This window comes from Triticum aestivum, chromosome 3A (genome assembly GCF_018294505.1).
Source record: "Triticum aestivum cultivar Chinese Spring chromosome 3A, IWGSC CS RefSeq v2.1, whole genome shotgun sequence".
In the NCBI taxonomy this organism is placed as follows: Eukaryota; Viridiplantae; Streptophyta; class Magnoliopsida; order Poales; family Poaceae; genus Triticum; species Triticum aestivum.
Genome location: NC_057800.1, coordinates 10,278,428 through 10,300,770, shown reverse-complemented (window position 1 = coordinate 10,300,770; position 22,343 = coordinate 10,278,428). Strand labels below are relative to the sequence as shown.

Sequence of the window (22,343 nt, the reverse complement as noted above, 5' to 3'; positions counted from 1 at the left end):
CTTCCCGTACTCGTATCTGTGTATCTGCACGTCCATGAAATCATAATGTACATCGTTGGGCAGGTAATCTCCAAGATTGCTATAACCGGGCACCATCCTCAGATCGACGATGTCGCTAGGCACCTTGAGCGGGGGGCACGATTGATTCCCTTGTTCGCCGAGCTGGGCAATTTGTTTCCCAGCTGCTCGTCGTTCTTTCATCCTCTGATCACTGACTGTACTTCCGGACCGCTCTGCTTCGGCTCATGTCTTTGCAGTAATGCGCTCATAGTTGCCTTTCGGCGGAGACTTGGGTGGTTTTGCCAAGGCAGCCAGAGTGCGCTTCACTTTCACCGGATCTACCTTCTCCTCCGGAGGTGGATGTCCCTTTGCTTTTAACCCTTGAAACCAGTCATCCACTTCGGTTCGCGCAATCTTCGCGTTCTCCTCCGGGGTCCTCTCGTATGGTAACTTCTCTGGAGTCTTCAGAGAAGGACCGAATCTGTATGTCCTCCCGCCTCTGGATGTACTGCTAGATGCCGGCCGAACAGACGGAGCGGCTGTCTTCTTTACTTGCTTACGAGGCGGAGGAGAAGGACTACGACATGCCGGAGCAGCTGCCGGAGCGGCGGCGGGTCTCTTCCGCCCTTGCTGACGAGGCGGAGAAGGAGGAGGCTGGCTGCTCAGACGCACCGGCGCAGGCGGAGAAGGAGGCGGAGTGTCGCCACGTGCCGGAGAAGGAGCCGGCCAAGGGCCCTGATCGTCACTCGCCGGAGGAGGAGGCGGTGGAGGAGGCGGAGTGCCCTGACTCACCGGAGGAGGAGGAGGAGGCGGAGGCGTCCAGTTCGGAAGGTTGATGAGCTCCTTCCGCCATAGGCATGGAGTCTTCAGAGAAGAACCCAGCCGAGTCTCCCCTTCTCCGGTAGGGTGGTCAAGCGGGAGGTCCTCAAATCCCTCCGTTATTTCATCCACCATCACCTTAGCATATCCTTCTGGAATCGGCCGGCAGTGAAAAGTTGCGCCGGGTTCATTAGGAAAAACAGAGCCAACAAGCCGCCTTGACCTTCATATTAATCCATTGCGTCATAAGGTGGCAATTTTGAGCCTCCGTGATAGCATCCACGGGATAGCTGGCAGGAGCCGTCAAGACAAGCTCCGGCTGAAGCAGCTCGGTGGAAGCCACGCTGCTTCTCCGCTGAGATGGCTGGGTAGCTTCAGGGGAAGCTTCGGCAAGTTCGTTTGCTGCGATTTGCTTCTCGTTCCTCTATCCGCTTGTACCCTTGCGTGCAGCGCCTGCAGTTCGGTCTGCTGCACTTTTTTCCTCCTCTCGTGGCTTTTGTAACCGCCTGCATCCGGAAACCCAGCCTTCCACGGAATGGAGCCTGGCGTGCCTCGTGTCCGTCCAAGGTGCTCAGGATTTTCGAGGGCCATTGTGAGCTCACCGTTCTCTCTGTCTGGAAGGAACGTCCCTTTCTGCGCTGCATCGATATAGTACCGAAGCTTCTTCAAGGGTATGTCAAGTTGCTCGTCCGTCCAAATGCACTTCCCTGTTACAGGGTCCAAGGTTCCACCAGCCCCGAAGAACCAAGTCCGGCAACGGTCTGGCCAGTTCATTGTCTCTGGTTCGATCCTTTTTTAACCAGATCATTCTCAGCCTTGGCCCACTTAGGCCGGGCTACGAGGTAGCCACCTGACCCCGTGCGATGGTGAAGCTTCTTCTTCGCAGCATTTTTCTTGTTTGTCGCCGACATCTCCTTACTCTTTTTCCGATGTCTTGTTGGCCACAAATGCGGGCCAGTGATCTCTGATCTTCTCATATCTGCCCTTGAATTCTGGTGTCTCTTTTTTATCGACAAACCTATTCAGCTCTTTCTTCCACCTCCTGAATAGGTCTGCCATCCTCTTAAGAGCAAAAGACTTGATTAATTGCTCTTTAACTGGCTTCTCCGGATCATCCTTTGGCGGTAGGGTGAAATTTGACTTCAGCTCAATCCAAAGATCATTTTTCTGCATATCATTGACGTAAGACACCTCAGGGTCTTCTGTATTAACCATTGCTGGATGCTGATCGGGATCTTGTCCCTAACCAGAACCCCGCACTGAGCAACAAATGCGTTATTTGTTCGGATGGGTTCAATCGGTTGGCCGTCGGGCGCGATTGCTATGATATCAAGCCTTTCATCCGAGCTCAACTTTTTCTTCGGGCCTCGTCTCTTTACCTCAGTTGTGCTCGATCCGGAGGGCTAGAAAAAAGAACAAAGACTTAATTAATATGTGTACATACCAAAACAATGAATGCATCAATTAGCTAGTGCATCAATTAGCTAGTCAGCACAGGCTTAACTAATATATATACCTGGCCGGACTCGGTTCGGTCACCGGAGCCGTCATCACGGTCTCCTTCTTGCACCGGCATTAGGTCACCGGAGCCGTCCTCACGTTCTCCTTCTTGCACCGACATTAGGTCACCGGAGCCAGCTTCTTCACCCTCTCCTTCCAGACCATCGGTGTCGTTGAGAAACAACGAGCAGACGGCATCACATCCCATTGCGATTATGTCCCTCAACAACGCTTCTTTTGCTTCGTCTCGGGCGGTGTCCATAGTTTCTACAAATATTTACAACATGGCAATTATTATTCAAACATGACAGATGGATATATTAGTGGCAAACGTAGAACTAGCTAGCTAATCATAGTAAGGAATCATATATATTAATTAGTGGCCTCGACGCTGCTTCTCTAGGGTTTGGGGTGGCCTCGACAACGCTTCAAGGGTTTGGGGTGGCCTCGAGAGAGTTTGTCGGGTAGGGGCGCGGCGGGAGGGGGTAGGAGAACGACATCGTTTTTTCTAGGGTTTGGGTGTCCTCGAGAGTTTTGGTCGAGCGAGAGGGTCGGGGGTGCTCCCGCGGTATAACTTATCACAGTCGAGAGGGGGTATATATATCGACCGCCCCTCATGTCGAAGTTATCCGAGGGGTATATCGACCCCCCCTCGTGTTGAAGTTATCGGGAGGGGTATATCGACGACGACAGAAGAAAGGAATAGAGGAGAAGATCGAAGAAAAAAAGAAGAAAAAAAAGAGGAGAAGAAGAAAGGAATAGAGGAGAAGATCGAAGAAAAAAGAAGAAAAAAAAGAGGAGAAGAAGAAAGGAATAGAGGAGAAGAAGAAAAAAAATAGAATTTCTATTTTTTTCTTCTTCTCCTCTATTCATTTCTTCTTCTCCTCTTCTTTTTCTTCTTTTTTCCTCTTCTTATTTATTTCTCCTCTTCTTCCTCTCCTCTTCTTCTTTCTTCCCCTTCTTATTTTCTTCTTTCCTATCCTTCTTTTTCTTCTAAATTTTAGCATATTCTAAATTTTCTTCTAATTTTCTATATATGAACAAAAACTTTCTACGAACAAAAAACTTTATATATATATATATATGAACAAAATTTCTATGAACAAAAAAATTAAACTAACCACATACACATATACATACACATATACATTATACATACACATATACTTACACATACACATATACATTATACATACACATATACAATATACATACACATATGAAAAAAAATTAAACTAAAAAATTAAGGGCAGGGGCGGCGGCAGCGAAGGGCAGGGGCGGCGCGCGGCGGCCGCGCAGGGCAGGCGCGGCGCGCAGCGGCCGCGCAGGCAGGGGCGGCGCGAGGCGGCAGCGAAGGGCAGGGGCGGCGGTGCGATGGCAGCGCGCGGCAGCGGCGGCAGCCAGTACAGGAGGAGCAGGGGAACGGGGCGGCGCTCACCGCGAGGTGGCGTCGGCGACGAGGAAGGCTCGGGGACGGCGGAGGCGCGCGCGCTCGAGGGCGAGGGCAGGGGTGCGTTGGCTCGGGGACGACGTCGGTGACGGCGACGGCGAGGCACGGGCGACGGCGACGGCGCAGTCGGGGGCGACGACAGGGGCGGCGGACGGCGTCGGGGCAGCCTGGCGGCGTCGATGTGCTCGGCGTCGTCAGGCGGGCCGGGGGCAACTGGCGATGAGTTCGTCAAATTTTCCTAAGTGCTACTTATATACCCAGGCCTTTGGTCCCGGTTCGTGGCACAAACCGGGACCAATGCCCCCTTTAGTCCCGGTTGATGCCAGCAACCGGGACCAAAGGCCTCTTTTCAGCAGCCCAAAGGGCGGGAAGCGGCGGCCTTTGGTCCCGGTTGGTGGCACCAACCGGGACTAAAGGTGGGCATTGGTCCCGGTTTCTGCCACGAACCGGGACGAATGCCACCCTTTGGTCCCGGTTCGTCCCACCAACCGGGACCAATGGCCTTGTGCTGCCCCGCGCCCAAAAGTTTAGTCCCACCTCGCTAGTTGAGAGGGCTCGGGAGTGGTTTATAAGCGTTGCTGCGCCCACCCTCTCGAGCTCCTCTCAATTGCAGGCTTTCGGGCCTAATCTGTCACTTCAATGCCTGTGGGCCTACTGAGCCTGCTGCGGGCCTGGATCCTGGCCCATGGTTGGGTTTCTAGTCGTATTCAGGCCGTGGTGGCCCAGTAGGTGGCATTTTTTTTGCTATTTTTTTCATTTCTACTTAGAACTAAATACTTATAGTTTTGTAGTGATTTCTTTTTTATTTTATGTCACAAAAATTATAAACTTTCTGTTAGTGCAATTAGTTTTAAAATTAGAATAGTTTAAATTTGAATTTTTTAAAATTTGTGTGAATCACTAGTTTATGAATAACTTTACTATAAAAATTGATTTTTGAGTCATTCTTTTTCCTGCTATTTAATATTACTGTGTTTTATCATTATACTCAATTTGGTAATTTCAGTTAGTCATAACAAATATTATAGGCATTTTTTCACTTTGAGAGGAGCTCAACAACGCAGAGAGGGACGGGCTTTTGTTTTTGTTTTGTTTTCTGTATTATTTATTTTCTTTTGTTTTTTGCTTTATTTTTTAATTCTTTTTGTTTTTAGGTCAGCAAAATTATAAACTTTCTGTTAGTGCCATTAGTTTTACAAAACTTATAAACTTTCTGTTAGTGCCATTAGTTTTCAAATTTGAATAGTTAAAATTTGAATTCTTTGAAATTTATGTGAATCACAAGTTTGTGATTAACTTTACTAAAAAAATGAACATAGATGCACCTATAGAGAAAATTTGACGTAAATTCATAGTTTTCAAATGAACGCTGAAAAAGTTGGCATAGCATACTCGTCTGTTACAAATTTGGCATGGTATCATCATAATAGTTGCGGGAGAAAGTCTTCACTTTTTCTTCGCTTGTGTCATTTGCTTATTGCGCCGTAACTATGGATAATCTTCAGCGTTTTATCAGGATGCTTGGGTCAGTCTTGATATTGAAGGGAGGAATTTCATGAAACTTTTCATAATCTTCAGACATGTCTGTCTTGCCCTCCACTCCCAGGATGTCCCTTTTTCCTGAAAGAACTATGTGGCGCTTTGGCTCATCGTATGATGTATTCGCTTCCTTATCTTTTCTTTTTCTCGGTCTGGTAGACATGTCCTTCACATAGATAACATGTGCCACATCATTGGCTAGGACGAACGGTTCGTCAGTGTACCCAAGATTTTTCAGATCCACTGTTGTCATTCCGTACTGTGGGTCTACATGTACCCCGCCTCCTGACAGATTGACCCATTTGCACTTAAACAAAGGGACCTTAAAATCTTGTCCGTAGTCAAGTTCCCATATGTCCACTATGTAACCATAATATGTGTCCTTTCCCTTCTCGGTTGTTGCATCAAAGCGGACACCGCTGTTTTGGTTGGTGCTCTTTTGATCTTGGTCAATCGTGTAAAATGTATTCCCATTTATCTCGTATCCTTTGTAAATCAATACAGTCAAAGATGGTCCCCTGGACAACAAGTACAACTCATCACAAACAGTGTTGTCACCTCTGAGACGTGCTTCCAACCAACTGCTGAAAGTCCTACTGTGTTCACATGTAATCCAGTCGTCGCACTGCTCCGGGTGTTTGGAGCGCAGACTATTCTTGTGTTCATCGACATACGGGGTCACCAAGGTAGAGTTCTGTAGAACTGTGTAGTGTGCTTGAGACCAAGAATATCCGTCCCTGCATATTATTGAGTCACTTCCAAGAGTTCCTTTTCCAGTCAGTCTCCCCTCATACCGCGATTTAGGGAGACCTATCTTCTTAATGCCAGGAATGAAGTCAACACAAAACCCGATGACATCCTCTCTTTGATGGCCCATGGAGATGCTTCCTTCTGGCCTAGCGCGGTTACGGACATATTTATTTAGGACTCCCATGAACCTCTCAAAGTGGAACATATTGTGTAGAAATACGGGCCCCAGAATGACAATCTCGTCGACTAGATGAACTAGGACATGCGTCATGATATTGAAGAAGGATGATGGGAACACCAACTCGAAACTGACAAGACATTGCGCCACATCACTCCTTAGCCTTGGTACGATTTCTGGATCGATCACCTTCTGAGAGACTGCATTGAGGAATGCACATAGCTTCACAATGGCTAATCGGACGTTTTTCGATAGAAGCCCCCTCAATGCAACCGGAAGCAGTTGCGTCATAATCACGTGGCAGTCATGAGACTTTAGGTTCTGAAACTTTTTCTCTGGCATATTTATTATTCCCTTTATATTCGACGAGAAGCCAGTCGGGACCTTCATACTGAGCAGGCATTCAAAGAAGATTTCTTTCTCTTCTTTCGTAAGAGCGTAGCTGGCAGGACCTTCATACTGCTTCGGAGGCATGCCGTCTTTTTCGTGCAAACGTTGCAGGTCCTCCCGTGCCTCAAGTGTATCTTTTGTGTTTCCATACACGCCCAAGAAGTCTAGCAGGTTCACGCAAAGGTTCTTCGTCACGTGCATCACGTCGATTGAAGAGCGGACCTCTAGGTCTTTCCAGTAGGGTAGGTCCCAAAATATAGATTTCTTCTTCCACATGGGTGCGTGTCCCTCAGCGTCATTCGTCACGTGCTAGTCCACCGGGACCCTTTCCAAAGATTACGTGTAAATCATTGACCATAGCAAGTACGTAATCACCGGTACGCATGGCGGGCTTCTTCCGGTGATCTGCCTCGCCTTTGAAATGCTTGCCTTTCTTTCGACATTGATGGTTGGTCGGAAGAAATCGACGATGGCCCAGGTACACATTCTTCCTGCATTTGTCCAAGTATATACTTTCAGTGTCATCTAAACAGTGTGTGCATGCGTGGTATCCTTGGTTTGTCTGTCCTGAAAGGTTACTGAGAGTGGGCCAATCGTTGATGGTCACGAACAGCAACGCCTTTATGTTAAATTCCTCTTGTCTGTGCTCATCCCACGTACGTACACCGTTTCCATTCCATAGTTGTAAAAGTTCTTCAACTAATGGCCTTAGGTACACATCAATGTCGTTGCCGGGTTGCTTAGGGCCTTGGATGAGAACTGGCATCATAATGAACTTCCGCTTCATGCACATCCAAGGAGGAAGGTTATACATACATAGAGTCACAGGCCAGGTGCTGTGATTGCTGCTCTGCTCCCCGAAAGGATTAATGCCATCCGCGCTTAAAGCAAACCATACGTTCCTTGGGTCCTTTGCAAACTCATCCCAGTACTTTCTCTCGATTTTTCTCCACTGCGACCCGTCAGCGGGTGCTCTCAACTTCCCGTCTTTCTTACGGTCCTCACTGTGCCATCGCATCGACTTGGCATGCTTTCCGTTTCTGAACAGACGTTTCAACCGTGGTATTATAGGAGCATACCATGTCACCTTCGCATGAACCCTCTTCCTGTGGGGCTCGCCGTGAACATCACCAGGGTCATCTCGTCTGATCTTATACTGCAATGCACCGCATACCGGGCATGCGTTCCGATCCTTGTATGCACCGGGGTATAGGATGCAGTCATTAGGGCATGCATGTATCTTCTCCACCTCCAATCCTAGAGGGCATACGACCTTCTTTGTTGTGTATGTACTGTCGGGCAATTCGTTATCCTTTGGAAGCTTCTTCTTCAATATTTTCAGTAGCTTCTCAAATCCTTTGTCAGGCACAGCATTCTCTGCCTTCCACTGCAGCAATTCCAGTACGGTACCGAGCTTTATATTGCCATCTTCGCAATTGGGGTACAACCCTTTTTTGTGATCCTCTAACATGCGATCGAACTTCAGCTTCTCCTTTTGACTTTCGCATTGTGTCCTTGCATCGACAATGACCCGGCGGAGATCATCATCATCGGGCACATCGTCTGGTTCCTCTTGATCTTCAGCAGCTTCACCCGTTGCAGCATCATTGGGCACATCGTCTGGTTCCTCTTGATCTTCACCAGCTCCCCTCGTTGCAGCATCACGGTATTCAGGGGGCACATAGTTGTCATCGTACTCTTCTTCGTCGTCTTCCATCATAACCCCTATTTCTCCGTGCCTCGTTCAAACATTATAGTGTGGCATGAAACCCTTGTAAAGCGGGTGGGTGTGAAGGATTTTCCGGTTAGAGTAAGATATCGTATTCCCACATTTAATGCATGGACAACACATAAAACCATTCTGCTTGTTTGCCTCAGCTGCATCGAGAAACTCATGCACGCCCTTAATGTACTCGGAGGTGTGTCTGTCACCGTACATCCATTGCTGGCTCATCTGCGTGCATTATATATAATTAAGTGTCCAAATTAATAGAAGTTCATCATCACATTAAAACCAAAGTACATACATAGTTCTCATCTAACAACATATAGCTCTTTAGAGCATCTAATTAATTAAACCATACATTAAAACTATGTAAAACATTTTAATGCGAAAACAAAGGCGATCATAATCGCAACCAAGGTAACAATTGATGCAACGGCATAATGATACCAAGCCTCGGTATGAATGGCATATTTTCTAATCTTTCTAATCTTCAAGCGCATTGCATCCATCTTGATCTTGTGATCATTGACGACATCCGCAACATGCAACTCCAATATCATCTTCTCCTCCTCAATTTTTTTTATTTTTTCCTTCAAAAAATTGTTTTCTTCTGTTGGAATTTCTGGTTCACATACATCCTAGATAAATAAAATCTATGTCACGTTGGTCCGCATAATTTTCATAAACAATAAATGAACCAATAGTTATAAAGATAATATATATGCCACATCCGAATCATAGACAGGACGAGGGCCGACGGGGGCGGATACCAAAACCATCGCACTATATAAGATGCAATAATAAAAGTAAGAAAATGATACAAGTATCTATCTAAACATACAAGAATATTTTTCCTTTCAGAAAGAAGATAAGAACAAGAGGCTCACCACGGTGGTGTCGGTGATGAGATCGGCGCAGGTGATTGACGGCGGTGAAGACGGGGGTGGGGCGTGACAGACCGCTAAATCTAGACAAATCTCGAGGAAAATGGAGCTTTGAGGTCGAGCTTCGAGAGGAGAAAGCTTAACTAGTCTGGCTCGGGCATTTCATCGAACACCTCATGTGCATAGGAGGTGAGCTAGAGCACCACAAACCCCTCCCCTCGCCGGCCAGAGAAAAACAGAGCACTGGAGTGCTCTGCTCACGGGCGAGGGTATATATAGGAACCTCATTGGTCCCAGTTCGTGGCATGAACCGGGACTAAAGGGGAGCCTTTGGTCCCGGTTCAGGCCACCAACCAGGACCAATGGTGGTGGGCCAGGAGCCAGGCCCATTGGTCCCGGTTCGTCCCACCAACCGGGACCAAAAGGTCCAGACGAACCGGGACCAATGGCCCACGTGGCCCGGCCGGCCCCCTGGGCTCACGAACCGGGTCCAATGCCCCCATTGGTCCCGTTTCTAGACTGAACCGGGACTAATGGGCTGACCCGGCCTGGACCTTTGCCCCCTTTTCTACTAGTGTTGGCAAAAGCATATCCTGGTTTGGTGCTGATTCTTGCCATCTGCAACACCTTTTTTTAGTTATAATTATGTTGAGAACTAGTAACATTCACACAAACATCTTATTTTGTACAATTTAATTTATCCTGAGTGGTAGGCTTTATAGAGCCTTATTTCCTAATAGCTGCATAAATAACCCAATAAGCCGTCAGTCCTACATGAGTATTCAGTTATGTTTGTAATTGACTCTTTTGCTCTGATTTTTGGTTCTCAGCTAGCCATATGATTAGTGATATCATCAGAGACGGGTTTTAGGTATGACAGCAAGGGCGTTTGACATATGTGCTCGGCCAGGGAATCATTCCAGAACGTACCATGTTTCTTTAACTCTGTACCGATTGGTCAAAAACCAAAGCTTAGCCTCTGTCATTCATCTCATCCAGTGAATGGATGTTAGATTAGATCTCTACCATGCAGATTGTTTGGTGGCATCCCTAGTTTGGAGCTTTGTCCATTGCACTCTTCTTCGCTCTGCCAACCATTTTGATGTCCAAAGTCCAAGTAATCTGCCATAGCATCACACACACTTATGTATGCTTTTGTTTTACTATGTTGCATTGAGCTGTAAACGGAGAGATTGGTGGTTTGTCTCCATGATTTTAGACCCTGATCCATACATATCAAGGGAATTTCAGTAATGCATGCCAAAATGCAATCCATAGAGCCAATAGACACATTAATTTATGTTGATTCAGAAATTCACCGCTAGATCATAGCCACTTTGGGGTGTCCAAGTAAGAAAACTGGAACATAAACATTTGAAATTATTCTTCTGTTTTTTGCAGTTAGAAGCAATACAAATACTAAAGGATTTTGAGTGGCATCACGGTTTCTGTTTATTTTTATGGCCCTGTAAGATGCTTCAGTTCATAAATATAAAGATGTTATTATGCTTGACTATATGCATCTGCTTGCTGCAGGATATGGTATTTAAATAAAAAAACAGTATAGGACGAACTGAAAAATGAAAAGAAAAGAAGATATGCGCCTAGCGGTAAATACTTGTTTGTTTGATTGTCATATCTAATTAACATATTCATGCTGAGCTCCTTGGCATATGTAATTCCGGTTATATTCTAGCATGGCCGCAACAAGAACAACCTTGCTGATTACGTTGATCAACAAGAATACGCCTAAAACATGATGATTGCTGTTATTCTTCTAATATTTATCTTTCATATCCGTCCTTGTGTTGATCAATTCCTGCATGCTAATTAGTGCTAGTTCAAACTTATTACCTAGAGATATCATAACTCATTCCAAACAGGCCCTCTGTGGTGTTTGTTGGGTGTATGAATTGAAGCTAAAGATGAAGTTGCAGTTAATGGTCATCCATCTTGCTGTGATTTCAACATTATCTCTGTTTTATTTTGACCCTTTTATTTTTTTGGCAGTAATGTTAGTCGTGAGATAAGTGGCACCACTAAGTCACAGGGAACTTGCTCTGCTTTGCAGTAACTTACAGAATTCATGTTTTTCTATCTTTGCATTAATCTATGCATGTCCTCAATGTGCTTGGCTGTGAACTATCTATTTAATTGATAGGACGAAGATAGTGGTAGGTGCTGAGCTTGGTTCTCAATGTTGTGAAGTTACGCAAAAGCAACCATCACAGCTGGTAGCAGTCCCCACATCTTGAAGGTGTTGCATATTATTAGAATTCTTAAATGTTAGACTAAAGAAAAGCTTATTTCATTTTCGTTATTAGAGAAAGTGTATAATGAACTAGCTCTTGCAAAAATTAGACCTTTCTTTTCCTGGTTATGTGGGATGAATGCTAGCAGGTACCAGGGCCAACTTTATTGTTTCTTTTTGTCCTGCAATTCTTATTCTCATACTATCTAAATAGAGCTTACCTGAGCCTATAGTTTCAATCAAGATAAATTACCATGGGTCCCTTTAAAAATTGGAAAAGTGAAACTTGATCCAAGTAAGTTAGTGATTATTTCCAAGTGAAACCTTTACTATAATCACCATGTGCATTATCTGTTCTTATGAGTACATAATGTGTATTCTGTGTGTGCCTTGTGGAATTGTGACCTGCTCTTTCTTGCAAGTAGTCGTCTGAATGGATTTGTGGAACATGTGTTCTTCGGAGCTGATCTAATTGGTCGCTTCTATTTTTTACAGGTCATCGGTATAATTCTTTTGCATCCACAAATTTCAAGAGGTGTGTTTTGCGAGCTAAAAGGATGTTCTGATGGGTTCTGATTCTATTAACTGAAACGAGATGTTATATTTGGCGCTTTTGTCTATGATGTAATATTGGACTTATGAACCTACAAATGTATGCCTATGTGTGCATACATGAAGGATCGTTGTGTTGTAATACTGGGCTTGTGAACCTATATATGCTTACATGATGGATTGTTGACATATACATATATTATGTCTAAGTGATGCAACTTTAATTACCATGCATGCGTGTTGTTACATGTGTACTATACATGTTGCAAAATGAATGGAGATAAATGAATTGGAAGGGGATTTGTGTGCAAGCAGAGTATAGAATTAAGCGCAGAAAAACTGCCGGCAATACTTCTATCTGCCCAGGATTGTGAGACTGACGGGAAAAAACTATCTGCCGGGAATGGTCGTATCCGCCGGCAAAGGTTCGAACACGCAGGTCAGAGCAACTGCCGGCCATTCTCCTATCTGCCGGAAATTGTTTTTCCCGATGGGACTTTCTAGGGCAGTTCGTAGGTGCCGGCAAAAATCATTCCCGGCAGATATTCTGCCTCCATTGGATAGTTTTCCCGGCAGATATGATGACCCCAAAGTTTTTGTCATGGTGTAGTGTCTTCAGAGAGCCGCCGCCATCTCGTCTTCCTGAGCAAGACATAAACCCTAACAAATCTGAAAGGAACGACTAACAACGGAGCCCTCTCGCCGGCCCTTACCAGGATCCATCTCGGCTCCATGGCCCTAGGGCCACCGGAGACGAGGCAGACCTGCGGCGAGCTGGCGAGAGACACAAACCCTAACTTTTTTGGTGAAGGAGGAGGAGGAGGAACAACATTACCACAACACTTCTTGTTTCTCCAAGTTCCAATTACGCACTTCACGTGTTTTAATTCGTGCCATTACTCATACATGTGTATGTGTGTTCACACAAAAAAATCGAAATGTTTTGCACTCTGGAAAATTGAATTTCGAAAACAAGCTCCCTGTAGCCCGAGCTCCGGTGGCATTTTTCAGGCTGAAGGCTCGCTGTCTCGGTTCCCTGGTCGGCATGGAAAGAGCGTACGTACTCCACACACCTCTTGATTTCAATGCTTATCTGTAAGTACTTCTGGAGAACAACAACTCGACCTTGTGCAGTCATATTCATCCACAGACTTGTAAAGTCAACATTTGCTGTAGGTCTTTGCTGTAGAGTGTAGGCTAGAGCACCATTTCGTGCTAATTACTTTTTTTGTGGAAGACATAAATCAAAATCACATCACATCAGTTGTGTCGAATATTGTGTATAAGGTAAGTTATAATTAGACTTTGAGTCATCCTGCATGTAGACGGGGTATGAAATCATTTTTGCAGACTTGTTTGCTTGTTAGTCCCTTCAGAATTATATATGTGTGTCTTCAAGAAAAGAAAAGAAGGGATGACCTCTGCATAGTGCTTTTGTTTGATGATTTTGGCAAACACGATAAAAAAATGTGATCAGATCTTGCATAGGTGTTATCATATAAAACATGTTTTTTGACAAAATATCATCTTGGGAGAGTAGACATTTTTTCCCTTGGGCTAGTGCGGCCTGGCACTCGTGACAACCTCAGATTCGGCGCGGTACCTGCTAGACTTGCAGCTGCGCGGTACCTGCTCGAGGGCTTGATGCCAAAATGAGTTGCTTGTGATCCGATATTTATATGTTCAGCAGATTTTTCGTTAAAAAAAATCGAAAAGCATATTAAGAAGTTAAAAAAAATCCGGAAACATATATGTGTTCCGCACAAACATGTAAATTTTCGTTTTTAAATGATGTGATTTGTAGGCTGTAAAAAAAACCCAACCCAACAACAAAATTAAAGGGCCTGTTTAAAAATACGAATTTGTCTTTTTTCTGTACGCCACGTGCGAAAGTATAGTGCTGTGAAATCTTGCACATCCTTATTATACATGTGTATGTGTCTTCCCGTCGACACCGTAGGCAGTGGCGGAGCTTGGCCCAGAAATCTGGGCGGGCCGGCTGTAGGAAATTGCTCTAGGAGTTGTGTTTCATTGGCCAAAAATACGTATATACTGCAGGAACATCCCATGGGCTGGGCGGGCCACGGCCAATTCAGCCTTGCCATAGCTCCGCCACTTACCGTAGGCACCTCGTCATCGACGGAAACACACATACACATTTATACTAAGGATGTGCAAGATTTCACATCATTACATATGCCAATATAATAGCACAGATATGTAGGGAAGACTGCAGCGTGTGCCGACGCGTAAGTGACCGGTGTACGGTATTATGACGGTGTTATAGGAAGAAGCAGCAACAGGTTTTTTTAGGGGTAAAAGCCTGATTTCATCGGCAAAATCCACAGAATGTGGGATGGAAACTACATCATGCGCCTAGCAGACCACACATGATGCCCTGGAGCTAAAGTAAGAAAAAAATTAGCTAAACTATGTGCTCCAAAATTAGAAGCGTGACCTTCAAAAGTAAAGATACAAGTAAATGGTGCAGCTCGCGCTTTGATCTCGTTAACGATGGCTCCAGATCTGTCATGATTTCTCTGATTAATATCTCCAATAACCTGTTTATTAGGTTTATTAGGGTCCGGTATAATTATGGTTAATTGGACATATATAACCAGTATAATTAGGGTTAATTGGACATATGCCACTACAACTTTCATGAGTTGGAAAAATGCCATTACAATTCTGCACATTGGAAAAATGCCATTACAACTCTTCCATTCTTCTCTATATGCCATTATGTTAAATTTGAGACACCAATACCCTTGGCCTTGTCTTTCTGCTTTCACCCTCCTCTCATCTTCTCTTCTAACAAACTAACAACCGTGCCATTAGCAGCGTCCAGCGAAGTGGAGCTTGCCGTCGCCATGCAGCCGCCGCCGTTGCCACCGGTAGCAGTGTATCCCTTGCCCCTTCTCCCGCGTCCCAACCCACGCCTCCAGCCTCTTCCCTGATCTCGTCGTCGCCACCGGCCACAATGGCCGCCATGGGCTCGAGCTCGGCGAGATCCTGTTTGCCCCGCCCGCGTGCTCCCTAGTCGCGCCACATGGCGCGCTGCACGCCGCGTGCGCCCGCTCCCGCGCAGGCCCAGCCCAATGTCCGTCCGGTGAGCTCCGGCGTCGTCTGCACATGCAGAAGGAGCAGGATTCGGCCATGTCTGGCGCACACATAAGGTGGAGCTCTAGCCTCTTCAACGTCGCCGTATCCAAGAGCTCCGAGGATCCCGAGCACACGCGCACAATGGCCGTAGGCGTCCTCTCCATGTCTCCGCATGCTCTGCAGCGGCCTCGACATTTTGTCAAGCACCCTGCATGCGCTCACCTGTGTGAACCAGCTGAGCCACGGCGGGCTGGCTCTGACGAGTGCGGCCCTTGGAGCCTTGGAGTTGGAACTTGGAGGCACGATGCCGGCGAGGTGCAGAGCGAGGGTGGCGGGGCATGGAGCTCCACCACGTCCCACGGCTGCGGCTGGACGTAGTACATCCTCAGAGAGGGCGACTGGTCCGTGTAGAGCATCACCGGGTCGAGCGGTCGGAACATGTCGTTGCTCTCCGGCGGCCCGAACATGCTGGACCTCGTGCTCGTGTCGCCGGCATTCACGCCAGCGCCCATGCACGCCTGCCCAACGGAGTGACGCGGTGCTGGGCCATGGCCAGTGCTGCTTGCTCCTAGGTGTCCTTCTACGCTGCTCAAAGAACTACGCCGGGCGCCTCCGACACTAGCGACGGCGACCGCTACTCCCGTGATGGCTTCCCTAGAAGCTGATGCTATGGCACGTGGAGACGGCTGCAGTAGTTGCACAACCCATCCAGTGCCGTCCATGAAGTCGCACGGCCCCATACAGTATGCATGGTCGGTGCTGAAAGTTGTTTTTCGCACGGCTCCATGCTCGCCGGAGTTAATGGCATGTCAGTTTGGTAGAAGAACATGAGGGAAGGGTGAAAGGAGGAAGCCAAGGGTATTTGTGTCTCAAATTTAACATAATGGGATATATAGGAGGATGGAAGAATTGTAATGGCATTTTACCAACTAGTGAAAGTTATAGTGGCATTGATCTGTAGGTCTTCTTTTAAGCACATATGATGGCTTCCATGATCGCTGGATCATCAACTCCTTCGATGACTAGAGCTGAGATGCCTAAGTAAACCCCGCTACTGTCAAGGCCCCCGAACCTCCCCTGCTGGGTTTTCTTATTTCCTTCTTCTTTTTCCTTTTTTTATTTTTTCCAATTTGGTAATTTGTTTCTAATTCATGTAATTTTTTTGGAATATATGAACTTTTTTCTCATAAACTTTTCAAAATCATGATTTTTTAAATATGGATTTTTACTAAAATCTGTGATTTTTGTAGAATCTCGTGAACATTTTGCAAATCTAGAAACTTTTCAAACTTGTGATTTTTTTTCGAATTATCTGATTTTTTAAAAATTACATGAACTTCTTTTCAAAGTCAATGGTCATGGTCATAGTCACGGCCATGTTCGTGGTCAATGGTCTAGGCGAGTGACAGATTGATAGGGAATGCGCGCATGGTTGGTGATGTTGATCATGGTGGCATCACCCCCGCTGATCATGGTGGCATCACCCCCGCCGAAGAGCAGCAGCAACAACAGGTGAGGCAGGAGGTTGGGAGCCGCTACGACTCTACTTGAATCAGTCACTTCTACAGTTCTACTTTTATTCAAAGCGTTGTACTGCTGGTAGGTCGTGCCTTCCTTTTTTCAGTCTGGAAACTTGTTACTAGAAAGCACATCTTTGTCTCCGATCCGCATGCTTCGATGATGCGACAGTGAGGTCTGAATTCTGGAGACGGCGGCGACGATCATGCCGAAACGATCACTTGGAAAACAGTACTCGCCGGATAGCGACGAGGGATCGCCGGGTAGATCGGAGTCTCATGGCGAATGGATTGCAATAGATATATATTTGATTTTTTTTCCTGACGTGCAGTTTATTGATGCACAAGCTGATACTACATACTACATAGAGGATAGAGCTGATACAAGAAATGTATTTTATCGATAGAATTCATAAGCTAACAAAATATGTACAATACATATTCACCAGTGTTGCATAAATAATATACTCCCTACGAACCACATTACCTGTCGCTGGTTTAGTACAAAGTTTGTGGGAGCAGTGAAATTATTGTATTTCAAAGCCTAGAAACATCGTTTGAATTTTGGCTAGTCGAATGTAACTCAGTCTGCATATATTTGAGCACACCAGGAATGTGAACGTTGTAGAAATAGTCATCCCAGTTGATGGACCTGGGGTCAAAATCAAACCAACAGGCTTCATTGTTATTTTGATCCTTGTTCCTCACCATCCTTAGTCTCTCCAAGTTGTTGTCATCAAAGCTACACCAGATTGATAAATAACTCAAGTGCAATATTTTAGGTAACAAAATATTTGTAGAATTTTCTTTTTGCAAAAGCAAAACGGAAACTATGTTTTGACAAGATTGAAAAGTTGCTTACCGTCCTTTGAACAGGACGTATGGCGCGTAGAGCTCGATCAGCAGTGTGAGGAATCTGTATTTCCTGTTGTACTCACTGCAGCGCCGTGAGAAAACACCACAGAGTGTAATGTTCACTAGGTGAAGCATCTGTCGAATCAATCGCAACACGAGCTCATAATATTAATCTCCTTCACATCTCAGCTCTATGAAATCAATGTGTCGACATTGAAATGGTAAGCTAACCTCGAGGGGAAGCTTGTAATTGATGGCCATGTACAATCTTAGACTCGCAGTTGTCCTAAAGAATCGCATCTTCTTTAGTCGCACACGTTCACCATTCCTCCCTGTGCATGGTGGGTTGTCGAAGAAGTAGCGGTGACCCGAATCTGTGAGGATGGCGTAGGTTGCGGGGTTGTGATGTGATGATGTTACATGGTAGATGATATGTGCTTGCTGATCCTTCGAGTGTGCTACCATGGCAACCATCATAGCGCTCACCACCATGTCCCCTGGAATCTGTCCAAACCACCCCCATCAGGACCACACCTCATGGCTGGTTAATCACTTGGTACCTTAATCAAGTTCCGTTCCAAATTTTGGTTGGTAATTTGTGAACAGATTACTAACCACGTCCATTATCAAATCCAGGTCAGCTAGGAAGAATGACATGGTCTGCTTGGCATATCCGGCAATCACTGTATCGATTGTCCTATGAAAGATAAAAGTGCAGCATTACATATGGTTGTACACTTTTGTTAATAGTAAACAAATGTTGAGTTTCTGTGACCTTATTCCTTCCATCCATCCAGGGAAGGGATCCTTGAGAGTACTAGTTATGATGCTTGGGCGGATGATGACCATCGGACAACCCTCGTGCAGGTGTTCTAGCAGCATCTCCCCCATTGCCTTGGTGAAGACATAGGTGTTTGCCCATCCAAAGTGTCGTGCTCTTCATTTAGTTGTCCACATGTAACAAATGTATCAAGTTTACAACCATACCAAGAGGTAGAAAAGAGTACAAATGCATAAGTATGTTTCTAGTCGTGTCTAACCTCTTGAGGCCAAGCTCCTTCATGGCTTTTCTCACAACCTTGTCAGTTGAGCGGTTGGCTATTAGTTCTCTCTTGGTCTTGTTGATAAGATTTAGCTCGGATTCGATGTCCAGATATGTGCCCACCCTTAGGGTCTCACCCATCAAGAATGGCTTCTCCGATATTAGCCCCTCTTTTTCACCAGCTACATAGGCTGTTCAAGTAATATATCACTTAATGAGCTCAATTTTTCAGCATGTATGACACACCACCAACCACAAATTTATAGATCATAATAGTCTTATGAGTTTGCACCAGTTGAAACATGAAGCAACATCTTGAGCTTCGGACACTTCTTCGCAAATGCGCAGACGTGCTTCGCTCCCAAGACATTTGTGTCGAAAGCCACATCATATCTGAAAAATAGCATCACATTTTGATCAATTATTTCAAGCACATGTTTCTTATAATATCACAACTTTTAGTTCACAAGCAAGTCTTTTTTGGACATTGACACAATCAACAAGGTGTAAATCTAAAAACATGTGCTCTTGAAAAGTGGTGGCATGCGAGGCCAGGATGAAACAATATTTGAAAAGTGGTGACATGTGGCGTGCTAGATTATATGAAGTTTTGGAAACAATAGCTAGAAAGTGGACCGGGCAGACTATTAGGAAAACTAAAGTTGGAAAATATTCCCTACTTCTAATTATCTGGAGATCTAGTTAACTAACTACATAATTAATTATTTGCATTAATAACTTGGTTTCCAAATTGATTCCGTGCGAAAAAAGGTCTCTATTTATATGGACCTAATGAATTGTGCAGATAATTAACTGGCTGGCTAACTAATTGCATTAATGGCTTGACTTTCTAATTGATTCGGCACTCAGTTTCCAAATTGTTTTCGGATTAATGGCTGCATGCAAACGACGATGATGTACACATTCCTCTTTAATAGTAGATATCATTGTATGTATATAGTGCGCAAAAAATAAAATATTCAAGAAATACATTTTGACATAATATATACATATAATATATATAATTGACAAATAAAATAATTAAGATGATATCCCTCGTCAAAACTTTATTTTGACTCAAGGAATATCTAAAACTTCACTCATTTGAGAACTGGAGGGAGTATGTAAAAACTCTGCAAGCAATAAACACATCATACCTTTCAAAGAAATTTGTAGTCGCTGCCCCGTTGATGATGATGTCTATATCCTTGGAGAATTCTTTCAATTGGGAATTGTCTAATCCAAAGTTCTCTTTCATGATATTTCCGACCGAAGGACAAATCTTTTCTTCAATGAAATTATCGAACCCTGCACCATGATTTTCTTTCAACACACGAAAGATCTCCCTCCCTGTGACCTAAAAATACCAAAAGTTCATTGGGAAATGCTATATACCTAAATAGTTGTTCTCATTTAAAAAAAGAATCTTGGCACGCTTTTAATCTTTTAATACCCGAAAGGACATGCCCTTAACTTTTAATTTTTGAGAACTGTGCATAAGGGAGGACCACTACTTCAATGGCCAATGAGAATTCTACGAAGGGTAGATCCCACTTATCAGCTACGAGTGGAACAATGACTATATGGGCAACCCTATGTCGTGTAAAACCTTGGCTAAACCCCGTCGACTAGTTTAAAAAGGAAATATAAAGTTAATCTCTTGGCACGGTCTTAAGAACTAATAAGTTGATTTTCTTTAAACCGACGGTTGCACCGAGTACCTGAAAGGTTTTGAATGGAAAAGCCCCACTTTCTAGAATCAAAATCCTCTATCCCTCCAAAAAAAATTGGACTACTCACATTCTTAAAAGACATCTATTTTAAATTTTCAGTTTATCACCGATTTCATAGTAGCTTAATTGAAGCATGCTCTACTTGTCTCTGTCATATTCATATCGGCCTTTTCCCCTCTACTCGCAAGCCCATACATGTTGACATCATGGAAATGACCCGGTTCATTATGTTTAATTTTTAATGGTACATTTCAGTTTTAGAATTAATCTTATGGATAGACCAAACAAGTAGTTTTCACAGTTTTCAAACTTTAGGTATTTTCCTTAGCATTAAACAACATATTTGGCTTTAGCCAGCAAGAGCACATTACATGCATCTTTAGCCAGCGTGATCTTGACATGCAGGAAAGGATAGTAAACACACGCTTGAATTAATTGCAATATAATCACACTTTTCTTTTTATGCATGCCGATGCATCATGTACATGCTGCTTGCCCCAGTGTTTAGGTTGCAGCATGGCATGAAGGTTGGAGCTTCCTCCTTGACCAACGGCTGGTACAAACATTCCTTGTTGGAAAGCAGATAGGAATATGCAGAATTAGATAATAGCTAGATGTGCACATTCCATTATTTTGTTTGCTTTTAAGGCATATTCAGAGGAAAATCCAGTACCTATTGGTACTAAATATTAGAATCGAAATTGGTGAGCGCCATCCGAAAGAGAAGTCAGTATATGTGTACCCTAAGATTGGGGGTTGGGAGTTGAGTGTGCAAACCAAGGCCCTGCTTGGATTCAATGTAATATTTTGTGTGTTACATGTATTTATCTCAAGTTAGAACAATATACTGGTGGGGAGCAAACTAAAATTATACTAAATCCGAACAAGGCCCAAGATGGCCTATTGGCTGGACAAGCGTACTTCCATAAAATTTAATCGACATTGTTTAAGTATTAGACACAACAAATGTACAATTCTATAGGAGAACGGCTGAAAACGAATATATTTCACCTCAGTTTGAATACGAAGCTTCGCAGATTCAACATCTGGGGCCCGAATTAAGAGGAAGAGCTTCTTCACATCTGGCTGAACCCTCAGTATCTTCTCCACAAGCACTAAACATAAATCATGCATGAAACACCAACATATAAGCCTCCAGATGATCACCACACATGCACGGCACATCCTGACCTGAAAGGTAGTGGGTGACATGCATGAACACATACCTTTTCCTAGGAAGCCTGTTGAACCGGTGATGAGGATGCTCTTGCTTCTGAAGTATCCTGCAACGCTGTCCACATCCATTTCAGCGATCATGGTACTCGACTTTTTCCCCGACTCCAGAAGACTATGTCACTTGGTCAAAGACTTTGAAAAGGTGATGCGGGACTACCTATCTGGCTATGTATTTATAGGGCAGGAAGGAGATGGGTTTCAGAGGTTAAATGGAACAAGGCAGCAGCGGACCAGCTATAGTTTAGGAACTGAAGGGCAACTCATCAGTTCCAATTGTTTGCTTACTTTATTTCCAAAATTGCAATATATAACCAACGTGACCTAAACTGTAAAATGGTGCTTCTACTCGACCAGTATATATTATGCTCAACTACTATTCTGGCTCAACATTGTGATGTCCGCCATAGTCCATGCAGTAATCGACTCCTCTTGGTCCAGCTAGGTCCTTTCCTCCAATACTTTTGGAACCTCTGAAAGCTTTACTATTTTAACTATTCAACAAAAAAATGTTCCTATAATTTTTAGCATGGACAATTGCAATCAAGCACAAGCAATAGTTATGAAACAAATATTTTTCCCATATCGACAAAAGCACAAGCAATATTGTCATAGAACCTTGCTATACGTACGATGAATTTCCGTCCAACACTCGGTACGATTAGAGACAAATCATAGATTACCAGTTTCTGGGCCATAGCATCTGTTGTCTGGTCGTACCAGCGTCCGATAAAAAAGAATCGTACGTAGAGCAGTTTCGATTGCCATATCAGCTCGGGAATAGGAAGAACGAGTCTATTGTTTCAGTCATAGTTATATAAC

General features: G+C 44.5%; 1 protein-coding gene across 3 annotated transcripts; it reads right to left on the bottom strand.

Annotated features, from left to right (window-relative positions):
- Positions 1–16,959: 16,959 nt before the first annotated feature.
- On the bottom strand, positions 16,960–21,835 carry LOC123057506 (probable fatty acyl-CoA reductase 5). Of its 3 annotated transcripts, none has more exons than XM_044480459.1 (10): positions 21,515–21,835; positions 21,300–21,403; positions 19,713–19,912; positions 18,848–18,948; positions 18,554–18,746; positions 18,289–18,450; positions 18,129–18,210; positions 17,745–18,017; positions 17,521–17,648; positions 16,960–17,400 (listed from the first exon to the last, which is right to left on the bottom strand). In XM_044480459.1, exons 1-10 carry the CDS (start codon positions 21,603–21,605, stop codon positions 17,196–17,198), a joined length of 1,539 nt encoding a protein of 512 aa, XP_044336394.1. In that variant the 5' UTR covers positions 21,606–21,835; the 3' UTR covers positions 16,960–17,195. The 3 variants fall into 3 exon arrangements, with proteins under 3 accessions (XP_044336394.1, XP_044336395.1, XP_044336396.1); XM_044480460.1 differs by having other exon boundaries at positions 19,713–19,863; positions 21,515–21,645; XM_044480461.1 differs by having other exon boundaries at positions 19,713–19,905; positions 21,515–21,637.
- Positions 21,836–22,343: the final 508 nt, after the last annotated feature.

Bases quoted from the DNA above. Each gene is read 5' to 3' on its own strand.
- LOC123057506 (XM_044480459.1), bottom strand. From the start codon at position 21,605: ATGATCGCTGAAATGGATGTGGACAGCGTTGCAGGATACTTCAGAAGC. The intron at 18,451-18,553 runs GTTAGACACGAC...AACTAAATGAAG, and splicing joins AAGGAGCTTGGCCTCAAGAG to AGCACGACACTTTGGATGGG. The intron at 18,211-18,288 runs GTCACAGAAACT...TATCTTTCATAG, and splicing joins GGATGGATGGAAGGAATAAG to GACAATCGATACAGTGATTG.